At 39.7% G+C, this 14219-nt stretch overlaps 1 protein-coding gene across 2 annotated transcripts in view; it reads right to left on the minus strand.

Annotated features, from left to right (window-relative positions):
• Positions 1-222: 222 nt before the first annotated feature.
• Gas2l3 (growth arrest specific 2 like 3) overlaps positions 223-14219 on the minus strand; it is a 38987-nt gene continuing 24990 nt past the window's right edge. For both annotated transcript variants that reach the window (XM_052753071.1, XM_052753072.1), the window contains 4 exons: positions 14056-14119; positions 13105-13243; positions 8125-8232; positions 223-5718 (listed from right to left, as the gene is read on the minus strand). In XM_052753071.1, coding sequence (XP_052609031.1) covers positions 4411-5718; positions 8125-8232; positions 13105-13243; positions 14056-14119 — 1619 coding nt within the window. In that variant the 3' untranslated portion in view covers positions 223-4410. The remainder of the gene's footprint in view (positions 5719-8124; positions 8233-13104; positions 13244-14055; positions 14120-14219) is intronic.

A 14219-nucleotide genomic window follows, 5' to 3' on the forward strand; every position in this document is an offset into this window, starting at 1 on the left:
CTCACTTTGTAGACCAGGCTGGCCTCGAACTCACAGAGATCCGCCTGCCTCTGCCTCCCGAGTGCTGGGATTAAAGGCGTGTGCCACCACCGCCCGGCAACTCTTCTGAATTTGAGTTTTATGTATGCAACTTCCAACATGGATCAAATAAATGCATTCAGAATACACCAAAAAAAAAAAAAAAAAAGGCAGAGACTATGGTTTATGTTTACATTTTAATACTTGAGAAAAAATAAGTTAAAGTGGATACAAACACTGCTGGTACACAAACACACAAAAAACATAATCCATACAAATCCAGTCTCACATAGAGTCGGTATGAAACTTGGACGTAAGAGTACATCAAAACCTTTATTAGCTCCTTTTAAGGAAGTAACAGATTTTTAAATTAGACATGAAGTGATTGCAGAAAAAAAATGTTTTCTTTGGCTGGGCGGTGGTGGCGCATGCCTTTAATCCTAGCTCTCAGGAGGCAGAGGCAGGCGGATCTCTGTGAGTTCAAGGCCAGCCTGGTCTCCAAATCGAGTTCCAGGGAAGGTGCAAAGCTACACAGAGAAACCTTGTCTCAAAAAACCAAAAAAAAAAAAAAAAAAAGTTTTCTTCAAACTATTCCTTTATCCATTAAGAACTACAAACTCTGGCAGAGTGTAGTAGCTCAAAATCAGCACTCAGGAGTCTGAGGCAGGAGGATTGCTATGAGCCCTGTGGGAGCCCATTTTCAGGTTCTTCCTGACTTTACCCAGCAGGTCCGCAACAAGGAGGATGATTAGGACCACGGGCTTGAGTGCAGGTGTCTGAGATGGTCTGCACTTGGCTGTGCTGGGGGAGGAGGTCTTTTGCTCCACCCCTTGGCGTCTCTATAAAAACCCTGGCACAGAGACAGTCGGGGCCCCTTGGAAAAGGTTCCAGGCCCTCTGGAGGCTATCCTTTATTTTCTATCTGTTTATCTCCGAACTATTCTCCACATTAAACCCTTCTAATATTTCCTGCTGCTCACACTCAAGAAAACTCGGGGGAACTGTGGGGGTGGTGGGTAAACGCCCCACAGAGCTCAAGGCCAGCCTGGGCTACATAGAGAGTGCCAGGCAAGCCACATCTGTATAAGGAGATCTTGTCTAAGAAAAAAATAATGTGGACGACACTTCTAGGTCACTAATTACTCCAAGCATTCTGAAGGCACCCTCTTCAAACACCTTACTTGAGGGCCGATCTAAAAATAAGTGTTTCACTTTTCTGTTTTATATAATTATACATTCATAAATTATAGCAAAAAAACCCAAAAACATTCCATTTTTAAGAAACCACACATATCTTCCAGGTACTTCCGCATTTTATGCTTGATATTTGCTTTATTAAAGATTAAACATAAAAATACTTTATGTAATACACTATTACTAAGAAAAAATGAATACAACTACAATATATTTTTTAAATTGTAGCAGTGATTCATCAGTTCTTTAGAAAATTTCACAATATACTTTAAGGAACTTAAGTTTTAATTTGTGAGGGAGGGAAAAGTTTTTTACATTTATTGCATATATGAATGTTTTATCTGCACGTATGTATGTGTACCATATGCATGCCTGGTGCCTGTGGAGGCCAGAAGAGGGCATCAGATACCCTGAAACGGGGGTTTTGGAGTTCTGGATGGCTGTGAGCCACCGCGTGGGTACTAGAAATCAAACTTGGGTCCTCTGCAAGAGTAACAAGTGTTCTTAATTGCTAAGCCACCTCTCCAGCCCCATGGAATTTAATTTCTTATTCACATAAAGCGTATGTTTGGGAAAGTCAAGCTACACAGAAGGAGAAATTCATCCTATATGACTATAGCTGGAGAAATTCTCTTCTGCGGAAGAACAGACCAATACACTTTATTTTCCAAATAAATAATTCTAAATTCTAGAATTTATGCCAGGTACCTGAGCAATTATCTTTACTCTTGATTACCCAGCACAAAGATAATTAAAATTGTAAAAAATCTACTGAGTCACAGCTAGGGCTGCCTATAATACCATTTACATTTTTCTTTTAATTCCCAGAAGTTACTGATATACAAATGATTTATGGTCCCCTACATGAGGGAATAACCTCTATAAAGGTACAGCCCTTCCTCTTTGGAAGGTGAGTTAGATATTCCCAATTACTAGCAATGTTCTTGGCACCTCCTCTACACTAGAGGTGCTTTCAAAGATGTAAATACGGCCATTGTCAACGCTCAGAACAGGGGAAGTAAACCAAGACCTCGGTGGCTTTCTGAGTAGATCTTTGATTTTAAGCATAATCCTTGGGTAAAGATCACTGACTTTGACACAAGGTTCTCTCACTGTACATCTGTAGAACGGCAGCAGCCAGCTAAGATGCTTAGTCACTCCATGAGCGCACTTCTGGGTAAACTGTTTTGTTTTGCTCTGGGAACTGTATGTATTTAAAGGAGCTGGAGATGAAGCTCGGTAGTCATGCTTATCTAGCATGTGAGATGCCCCAGAATGGATCCTCAGTATCACAAAGAAAATGAAGGGAAAGGAAGATGAGAAGGAGATAGAAAAGGGAGGGCATTGGAGTTATAAGAGTCAAAATGCCATTTTTTTTTCCCTTGAGACATGTCTCCAGTACACAGCTGATGATGACCTTGAATTTCTGATCCTCCTGCCTCTATTTCCCAAGTTCTGAAATTACAAGCATGTAGCACTGTATCTGTTTTTTTTCTAAAACTTATGACAATTGATAATACCATAAAGTTACTTAAAACCCTTAAAACTTCCCAAAGTACATTAATAAACTTTAAATAGTGACAGACCCATATGCAAAATATTTACAAGTATCCCTGTCGGTGGAAGGAGTTTATGCTGTCATTACATCATCTGGATGTTCCTGAAGAGAATCTGCCTACAGAACAGACGGATGGACACGGACACACACACACACACACAGTCTGTCTGCTGGCCACTGGAAAACTGAGTACAATATGGCTTTATTGATGAGGATTAACATAATTTGGAGAATCTAATTAAAACTGATAGTGTGGTATCAAAAGACATACAAGTCATGTGATAGAATGTGTACATAGTAGCACTCTAAGGCCCTTTTAATACCATCTTAATTTTATGTGTGTGTACACACGTGCAGGTACACAAGTATGTGTCTAGAGAGAGACCAGAAGTTGGTAGTGAGTGTTTTCCTTTGTTATTTACTACTCTATTTAATGAATCAGCATCTCGCAAAAAAGCTGGAGCTCATCTGTTTGCCTAGTCTAACCAGCCAGCTCATCCCAGGAGATCTCGTCTCTTCCTCCTGCATGCTGGGACTACACACGGAGACCATCATGCCCACCCATTTCTATGTAGGTTAAGGATCCAAACTCTTGTCCTCAGGTCTGCACAAGAAGGGCTTTATCCACTGAGCCACCTCCCCAGTCTCTATCATCTTAGTTTTAAGATCGTTAAAACCTAATTCTGATATCAAAACACACTGTTTCAATGTAAAAATACTTGTCTGTATACATAGGAAATATGCTAGAAGCTATTAAATCTCTTTCCCTGTCACACTGCAGATTTCATCTAAAAAAATAAGATACAAAGTATGTAGGTTGTCATATTAAAAAAATCTTACTTTTTACTAAATCTCAGGTTATGTTCCAATAAGTTAATTTACTTGGTTGGGTTTTCTTTTTTTTTTACCAAAAATATTGATTATAAAATGCTACTAGTATTAATAAAAGTCCAATTTTAATTAAAAAAAACCATTTCCTTCTGACATAGAAAGGTTATAGAGAATTAAATAATAAGAATTCCTAAATGGAATTCTTAAATTCCAGATTAAATATCCAGAATGTCAAACCAAGCAGCAGCAGCCGCCACTGGTACTTAGGATTGCTGGACCAGGATTCCTGATCAGAAAGTTAACTTCGGTGCCTTTTACAGCATGTGTCAAACCGTGGCTGGGTTTTACTATGTACCCCTGGCAAGTGTCCTGCCTCAGCCTTCAGAGCTGGGATTAGAGGGCACACCCCAAAGCCAAACACACCGTTGCTTTATGATTGAACACAGTAACTAGTGTTAAGAACATCAGAGTTGCTATTAGCAGAAACTCTCCATAGTTAATACCTCTTCAAAGACACACCAACTATATAGTTACAATTCTAGTAGTGTTGTTGAAGTTTTGCATTTTTCCTCAAGCAGCAGACATTAACAGACAGCACAGATCTAAACTCATGCGTGTGCCTATTAACATACAAAACGCGTGTGAGTCTTCTCCTCGACTCAGCCCTGTCTCCTGACTTCATCCTCCATCTTGACCTCATGTCTGTAGCTATCCCGACAAACACACATAGGAAGACCTTTGGAGGTCCTGGTGGAGGTGATCCCCATTCTGCTCGGTCACCTGGATTTGTTAAAAATGATACAAGTGTATTTATTTTCTAAGCTTCTTACTTCCAGTCATAACAAAATAATGGTCATCCTCCTCCTTTTTCTTGGCAGTCGGTTTTTTATCTCCACTGGCTGTGCCCTTCCCAGATGAGGGTGGCTTCCTGGTGGACGCTGGGGGCATGCCACTTTTGGGAGGCCCTTTAGCTGCATACTGGCCCTTCACGGCAGTCTGTGCTAACTTTGAGACAGTTTCTGCCTTGGCAGCAGATTGGGGGACACTCACAATGGACAGTGGGGTACGGCCAGGAGACTTCGGAGAGCCAGGTCCTGTCTTCTGGCAGGTACCCTTACTCTGTGGTTGCTTTCTGGCAACTGAAACACTATTCTCACCTTTCGACTCCTGAGCAGCTTTTGTGGAGGACGCTGAACACACAGAAGCTGGATGGTGGACGTTCAAGGTGGACTGAAGTCTCGGTGCTGAGGTGACCTTTGGTTTCAGAGTTCTACCAGGGGGCTGAGTCTGTGTCCCTAGACCCATGGCTCTGGTTTTAGAACTGGGTTTGGTCACTTTTGCAGGGGATTGGAAAGGAGAAGGGTTAGGCCTTCCATGCATGTTTCCTTTAGGGAGCTTTGGACATTTGGATGATAAATTTATAGGTGACTCACCCCTGGAAGAAAGATGACTGTGTTTCAAATACTTTGGTTCAGTTTTTCCAGAAGACTTACTTGGCAAAAGTCTAGACTGAGATAGGTCTCTTGACTTCTGCGCTGGAGTAGCCACAGTCTTAGCAGTCTTGGGGACGGTGACACATTTTCCCGCTGACTCCGATGCACACTGTGCAGTGCCTGACGAAGCTGGTGTGGTGCTGTTACCCACTGGATTTAAAGAAGCCAGGGAAGACGACGCAGTGTTGGGAGGAGCGTGGGGCTTTTGTGCTCTGCCCTTTGAGGATGCAACCTTGGCGTGGGACAATGAGGCTGGAGAATCGGGAAGTTTCAAACGGGCGGACAGGGAAGCCGGACTACCCTTCACTGACGATGCTGGAGGCAACACTCCCGGGGGACGTACCTGTCTTTCCTTGCTCTTCGGAACACTCGCTGGTGTGCCAGGTCTTAAATTTTGTTTCTGAAACATGTTAACCGCGGACAAAGGGTTCATTTCTGGGGGCTGGGGCGTTCTGGCAGGTGCATCCGGCACACTTCCATTAGAAACTCCTTTTTGAAAAGCTAAAATTTTTTGTTCTAGCATAGCGAACTGCAGTATTCGACAAGGGTCATACTTCAGCAAAAATCCTTGCAGAGTGTCCCAGCCTCCGCCAACGCGGACCATGACATGTTTTCCGTGAAGCATCTGCCCCAAAACAAGAATAAAAAATAGAACGGTGAAACGGTGAGGTTTACGGTTTCAGTCTGTTCACAGTCATGATTTGTATTTCCTGTGACCCGTGAAACTCCGAGTATCCACCAATAGCTTTGCTTCAAATCACCAGTCTCTTCTTGGTATCAAAATAATAAATTTAGTATTAGATTATACAACGAGTAATAAAAGCGCTCCACTTTGTAGTAAAAATATTTACCAATAATTTTCGTCCTACAGTCCACATAGTTAATATAGAAAACTGCAATGGTGATATTGTTCAATGGATCGAGGACTGAAGGAAGGAACAAGAAACGGAGGCAGAAAAAAGCCTCGCGAGAGACAAAAAGTAATGAGGAAAAAACAACTAAAACTGAAATTGTAAAATTTAAAGTTTATAGTCTATCAATTTCATCTTTAAAACACTTACATAAATCACTATTAGTTTGTCTTTGCAGATATGAATGACTCTGAGAGATTAAGACATTTGCGGCTAGCCTCGATCACACCAGGCTTTTGTGGGGATAAAACAAACTCCGGTTCTAATGCAACCCAGGCTGGGTTTTAGGTCCCTGTCCCCTCAGCTGCTAGATCTTCACATCTCTATGAGCTGAGCTTTCAACTTTAGCTCTCTGTCCCATTCCGAGTATATCATGCTCGCACCATAGATAGTAAGTGCTCCTTACTCTTGGCCCTAACCAGAGAATCTCCTCTTTCCAGTAAACAGTGGTGAATACAGATTCATGGCTGCACAAAGTGCTGAGTACATGTGATGGATGAGTACTCAGTCCTCTAAGGTTCAGGAAACATTTTTGGAAGAGGGGGTAGAAAGAATGTAAGAGCCAGATGACAGGGAAAAGGGCTGAGAAAGTTCATCTCCTGGGGAAGACACAGCCATCAGTAACGAATTCCCAGCTGCAGAGTCTGAACAAGACCGGGCCCAACCCGGGGCATGGGTGGAGGAGGGGCTTTGGGAACTCCACCCCTCGCTGCTGACTATTTGCTAAGAAAGAGAACGGGAAGACTTTACTGTTGTCACTTATTCCCTAATCTCTCTTTGGGTCAGTTTGGGTAATAAATGAACAGTCAAGTCGACCTGGTTTCTGCTTCTATTTGCTATTCATCAGATTCACGGAGAGGGGAAATTGCCTGCAGGTGTGGCCACTGATGACCCTACCGGGCTCCAGTGAATAGTTTCCAATCCAGCAGCTACATAGATGGTCCCCATTAAACCAATTAAGTCACAAAACAAATCCAAAGTCGTACATACCAGAAGGGACTGGTAGCCTTGAGGAGACAGAGTGGACAGAGGGTGGGGTGGGGGTGTGTGTGAGAAGGAAGGAGAGGATGGAGGGAAGGCAAGGAGAATAATCAGAATACAGCATGTAGACGTATGAAATCGCTCAACAATGAAATTAGCAAATAAAGATTTTCAAGAAAGCTAATTAGGAGACAGAAAGTGAATTTGGGTGTTTTTAGATGAGTTGGATACAGGGTGGAAATATGATGATTCTATGTAAAATAGAAGGAAATGTAGATGGTGAAGTTGTATTTTTAAGTACTTTTATATTATGTTCCTCAACTGAGAGAAAACAGCTCTTACATTATATCAGAAGTAGAAAAATGCTAAACAGGTGAAATTCTAATTTCCTTATCAACAAAAGTGAAACAATTAACTGCAGATGGGACAAAGAAAGGCCATAAACATGGATTATCAGCACACTGGTCCATGACCTAAGAAAAGGGTCTTACGTTCACACCTGGAAGTGTTTATCATTATGAATGGCAATATTTCTGTTTATTTTCTTTTTTTGGTTTTTCGAGACAGGGTTTCTCTGTGTAGCTTTGCGCCTTTCCTGGATCTCGCTCTGTAGACCAGGCTGGCCTTGAACTCACAGAGATCCACCTGGCTCTGCCTCCCGAGTGCTGGGATTAAAGGCGTGCACCACCACCACCCGGCCTCTGTTTATTTTCTTACTATTGATATTAATCTTACTGGATATTGTATTTTGTTCATTTTTTTCTTAGGGAGTTGATGGAAAATTATTCCATTTAAGAAAATCTGAAAAATGCAGAAAATTCCCCCAAAGTACATGAGGATATTTTATTTAGTTATATTCCATGTTTTAAATAGTTTCATCTGTCTTCTAGTTAGTTGCTTGAATGTTAAAAGCATCTGCTCAAACCCACTTAAAATTCATGAAATCAAGTATACCGTATTTTTCCTGTCCAGTGAAATTCTTCCATTAATAGCAGCCTCTATTCTAATTTTTTTTTTTAAACAAGTAAAAGGGGGATCAAAAGAAGCTTGGTAAGGAATAAGCCCAATTCCAAGCTTAAGGAATAAGCCCAATTCCAAGACAAGCTTGTCTGAATACAGGCGGCAAACAGCAAACTTACCCTTATGAAGAGTATTTTCTCCCCGAGCCGGTACCGTCCTTCAGATAAATATTCAATAGAAAATCGATGTGAACAGCTACAAGGAGGGTCCTCAGCAATGTGTCTAACCTAAAATTAAAAATAAATATCAATATTCAGTGCTTATTAGAAAAATTGCCTATCAAAAGCAATGTTATTGGATAGGAAAATAAATAGCCGGTTCAACTATTTAATATCTCTTCTCCTTTCCTTGCTAACAGATTTTGAAATCAGCTAAATTCACAACAGCCAGCAATGCTGAGGGCCAGGTCTCCCTGTCTCTTAGACCTGAAACCAGGGTTGAAGTTATAAACACTGAAGGTCTGAAAATGGATTAAGACCGTAGAGTCAACTTAAAACACTTGTGCTGATCTTTAGGAACATGAGCTCATCATTAAATTTGAGTTATTTTAAGCTCTGAATAATTACATTTGTGTCAAATCAAAGACCATCCAGTCAGATATAGGCTAAGTAAGAATTTTTGCTTTTCCCTTAAGACAATGCTAAACTGATAAACAAATGTAAGAAAAACACCTACATGTGTTCCAAGATACTGATAATATAAACAGAGACATATGTCTATATGCTCATGATGGGGTAAAATTCTTAATATTTCAATTCAGGAAGCATTTTTCTAGAAGTATTTGCTCCATTTCAAATACCTCATGAGGAAAGGAAAGGAAAATAACTTTACTTCTACCCCTCAAAATGCTGTTTTACTGATTAAGAATTTCAAACATGTATACAATGTATTTTGACCACATCTATCACCTCCAACTCCCCCATTTCAATCCTCTCAGACACTTCATGTCCCCCTCCCAACTTCATGCCTTCTTCTCTTTGATCATCCACAGAGTACAATTAGTGCTGCCATATATAAGTGGGTACAAAGTTATCCATTGGATCATGGACAACCTACAAGGGCCACATGCCTGAAGAAATCCGACACCACCCCCATATGGATAAAATGCCAACCGCTTCTTAGTTGAGATCCTAGCCCATCCATGCTGGGATGTTGACTGGCTTGGTCTTGTGGTGCATGTCTTATGAGTTCAAGAGTGTATCAGAACTATTTCACAGTATTCCTCCATGACCTCTGGATCTTACAGTCTAAGAACCTTCCCTTCCCTAATGGTCCCTGAACCTTGAGAGAAGCCTCAAGAAAATGGTACAATTACAGTGACCAAAAAAAGAAATTTAGTCATTCTACATTTTAAACAAGGAAAATAAAACAAATTGATTAAATGATGATATATTTTGAAATACGTTTCAAGTGAAAAACATTACACATCAGCCATTAAGATAAATATTGGGCTTTCTCCTCAAATTACATTTAAAAAAGAAAAAAAGAGGTCATGCCTGGAAATAGCATGCTGGTGCCCACCTTTAATCCCAACACTCAGGAGAAAAAGGGGTTGGGGTTCTCTATTAAGGCCAGTCTTGTCTACATACTGAGTTCCAGGCCAACCAGGGTGGCACAGTGAGACCCCATCTCAAAACAAAACAACAAAAAAGGTCGTAACTATTTTTTGCAATTACTTATCATACAAAGCATATCAAAATATATTCATTTAATTGAATTTAGGCCTAATGTTTTAAACAGTCTCTTTAGATATGCCCAATTTATCTGCTCACTAAGAGGAATTTATGATTGCCTTAATTATCTACCAAAAGTAAGTTAACAATTATGGATTCATAGGGCTTGATAAGAACATTAATAGAATCAATTTCCATGTTGTTTACGTAACAGGAAAATATGCTTGTAAACAACTGGGATTGATCTCTCTAAGTCACTCAATAAGGTTTCTCTTGCTCATGGACTGGTACATATGCATCTATGTTCATATATACCACAGACACTGAAATCTGGTAAAGCTGACAGTTAGTAGAATACGTTTTTATATTAGTTAACCAAAGTAACTGGACAGGAGGCATTTCTGTTAGCCATTACTTTCTGTAAAAATTTCTGAAGTTTATAAAATTCTATTTGCATATTTAACAGGCTCCAACATAATCAATCAAATAGTAATTGTCCTATATGCTAAATATTAATCCAGGATATCTGTACATCATATCCATGTATAGGTGAACATTGAATGTATTAATATAACATGTACATGTTTAAAGAAGTATGCTTGTTTTTAGCTTTCCCAGTAAGATTTCAGATCTGATATTTGAGCCACTCACTTTCCCTGATTAGAATATCCGAATAAGTGCTTACATTTAACAATATGAAGTTGTCAATGCTAGAGCCGTACTAGCAGAGTCTACAAAAGGTAATGAGCTACGGACAAGATTTTTTTCTATATCTATTTATTGCATAATTAACACTGAAGGAAATAGCTAAAGAAATTAATCTACATCAAAATTGCCTTATTTTCATTCTCCTCACTCCCATATTTTTGTCTATGTATACATATTTTTCATAAAATCAGCATTTTCTCCCTGCTACCTAATAATTGTCATAGCAATCACATAAAACAATCATTCTGTGACAATACTGAATTTTAAATTATCAAGTTTGCCCTACTGGAGGGTTTGTATGTTACTTAAATTTTCCACCATTATAAATAATAGTAAAATAAACATTTTTGTTTTTTTACTGAACTCAATTATAATAAAAATAGAGTATGTTTGTAACTCTTAATTTTGATTTTTCAAAATTATACATGAGTTTTCATTAACAATAATAATTCTTAAGTTTAGTTTCACCACAATTTATACAGCTTTCAACTTTTCAACTTTTAAAACTTCTGCTACTAAAACAAAATGGTATTTTGTGACTATCTTCTCACCTTATTCCCTGAATTACCAAATGTCAACATTATACTTTACTCTTGTTTGAACATTTGCCCACTGAAAGTGTTTTTCTTATCAAATGTACTGTCTTCATATAATAAATTATTTTTCATTTAACAAAATATATTTCTGTAGCTGAATGTTTTCCTGTGTTCTGCCCAGTTCACGGCTGCTCAGACCTAAGTAAACACATACAGGCTTATATTAATTAAACTGCTCGAGCTCAGGCCTATCACTGACTAGCACTTACACTTAAACTGAGCCCATTTCTGTTCATCTGTATGTTGCCATGTATTCCGTGGCTTTACCTGTGTGCCATTGCATGCTGCTCCCTGGATGGCAGGCTGGTGTCTCCAGACTCAGCCTTCCTCTTCCCAGAATTCTCCTTGTCTGCTTATCCCGCCTATACTTCCTGCCTGGCTACTGGCCAATCAGCATTTTATTTATCAACCAATCAGAGCAACATATTCACAGCATACAGAGCAACATCACCCATCATATTTCTTTCAGTTTCCATTAATTATCATTCTTTAAGGTTTCATGAAAATTTAAATAATTTTTATCTACAATATTATTCCTGCTTCCCATTCTGATAATTATAATCATCAAATGTATCAATAATATAAAAGTAAATATGTTTGGCCTAATAAAAGCTTTTTCAGACTGACATATTCTTAATCTGTCTTACAAGGTAACCTGAACATTTATTCTATTTTATTTTGTGTGTATGCATGTATGTGTCAGTGTGACATATAAAAGTGCATGTTTTGTGTGTATGTCCACATACATGTGAGTGCACACACATGTGTGCACACTCATGTATGTGGAGACAAGAAGTCTACAGCAAATGTGTCTTCTTCTTCATTCACCTTATTTTTTGAGACAGAGTTTCTCACTGGACCAGAACTCACCAACTAGCTAGAGTGGTGGACCAGTGAGCTCCGGAGAACTGTGTGTCTCTGCCCGAGTCCCTGCACTAGCATTACAAACACAGACCAGCACAGCTAGTTTTCACATGGGTGCTGCAGATCTGAGCTCAGTTTCTCACGTTTGTGCCGAGGTACTTGACCAACTGCTTTCCAGGCCCCAAGCTGAGTGATTTATCAAAGAAAACTACATTTAACAAGAAAATTAGCATTACTAAATATTTATTCTTATTATTAAGTAATTCTGTACACTAAACTTTTCTTTAAAATGCCACAAATCTTTTAGTTATTCTAAATTACACTAAGTGTAAAATGTTTTTTTCTGTCCACCTCCATCATTTATACTAGTCATTGAAGGAGATCTAGAGCAGTGGTTCTCAACCCATGGGTTGTGACCCCTTTGGGCTTTCTATGAGCCTTTCACAGGGGTTGCCTGAGACCACCAGAAAACACAGATATTTACATTACAACTCATAAGAGTAGCAAAATTACAGTTTTAAAGTAGCAATGAAATAATGTTATGGTTGGGGGTCACCACAACATGAGGAACTGTATTAAAGGGTCACAGCATTAGGAAGGTTGAGAACCACTGAACTAGAGCCTAAAGGAATATGATTCTAGTAATTTCTACAGAAGGAACAGGTACTGTTGAGAAGACCATCAGGACACGGCCTGTCATATTAAAAAGTCTGCATATTGTCTGTTAGGGACGATGTTCAGAAAACCCCTCCGGTTCTCCCTCGCAACCTTCTTCCGCCTGTAGCCTCCCAGTACCTGTGTACCGTCTACTCAACCTCGCCAACCACCTTGGACTTCTCTCTCCCTCCCAGTCACTAATCAAGTCCTGTCAATTCTCCTTCCTAAATGCGGCTTACATTTGCTCCTTTTGCTCCACTGCTCACTAGTGTGTTCAAATTGAAACTCTCGTCCCTTCGTGCTTGGGTTAGTACCGTAAAACAAACACAATACACGACCAACAAAGCAATCCCTTTATTATTTACAAGTCAGACTATAATGCTATATTTAAAAAACAAAGACAAGACCATGGACTTCTCACAGCCTCTAGCTGCCACTCTTCACGTACATACTCTCAGAACTCATCAGAGTGCAGATTAGTAACTGGCGTATATTCTGAATAGAAACCATTTTCTTCTATACACAGTATTTCCAGCAGCAATTTAGAAATACATAAAACTGTAAACCTTCAGGTGGCATAGTCCACAAAGGAGTTACTTACAGCCTCGTGTAGTTCTTCATGCTGACAGCAAGATTTGGGGATGTTGATGGACTCTTCAGGCCCCGAGGTATTAAGCAGCGTCTCTTCTAACTCAATTTCTTTCTCGAGTTTCACTAATACTGGTGGCTCAACTCCATATCTGAAAACAAGCCAGGAAATCCGATCATGCAATGTGTACCAACTACATCTCTGCAGATCAAACAGTCAAAACAGGGGATGTTTTACTCTGGAGCGAAGTCTGCATGACTCTTCCCTACAAACTGATTCACAGGGACAGCTGGAAGTTCTTTTTTGTTTTTTGGGCTTTTTGTTTTGTTTTTTTGAGACAGGGTTTCTCTGGGTAGCCCTGGCTGTCCTGGAACTCGCTTTGTAGACCAGGCTGACCTCAAACTCACAGAGATCCACCTGCCTTTGCTTGCTGAGTGCTGGGATTAAAGGCATGCACCACCATCACTCAGCTGGAAGAGGTCTTTTTTAATGTTTCAGATTGCCCCAAATCCAGACTATAATCTCTATAACATAGCATATATCTGGGTTATGTGATATTTCAAGATTTTTTTTGGAGTCCTGAAAGGCAGCTTAAAAACAAGCTGGTGGGTGGACAGGGTTGATGCAGGCAGGGGGGACACAAAGCCTCAGACTTCTCACCAAATGGGACTTGATTTGCTTTGAACTGCTTGAAATTACCCATTTTTACCCTATTCTTGATCTGAAAATTTTAAGTAGCATTTTCCCAATTTCGTATGAAATGAAAAAGCAAGGTAAATGAAGAAAGCAAATGCTGACACGTGCACATGCAGATATAAATAAAGACAGAAAGAGACAGGACAGAAAATCGGGTACTTCATTTTCATCAAGAGGCGTATTCTTTCGGGATAGAAACTACGATCAAATTAAGTTGCTTGAAGGTATTTTTGATGTTGACATGCTGAAATACTGAGAAATACGTACCTTGACACAATCCGACCAATCTCAAGAAGACAAAGGTACACCTGTCTGGGGTCTTTATGTAAAACTGGGGAAAAAATAAGACCATATGTTTTTAGAATCAGATTAAAACTGGGAAATACATTCTGGCCTAGGAGAGAGCCAAAGGAAAGAATACTGCAGACAAC

Source organism: Peromyscus californicus, unplaced genomic scaffold, assembly GCF_007827085.1.
Source record: "Peromyscus californicus insignis strain IS unplaced genomic scaffold, ASM782708v3 Scaffold_24__1_contigs__length_46423439, whole genome shotgun sequence".
In the NCBI taxonomy this organism is placed as follows: domain Eukaryota; kingdom Metazoa; phylum Chordata; class Mammalia; order Rodentia; family Cricetidae; genus Peromyscus; species Peromyscus californicus.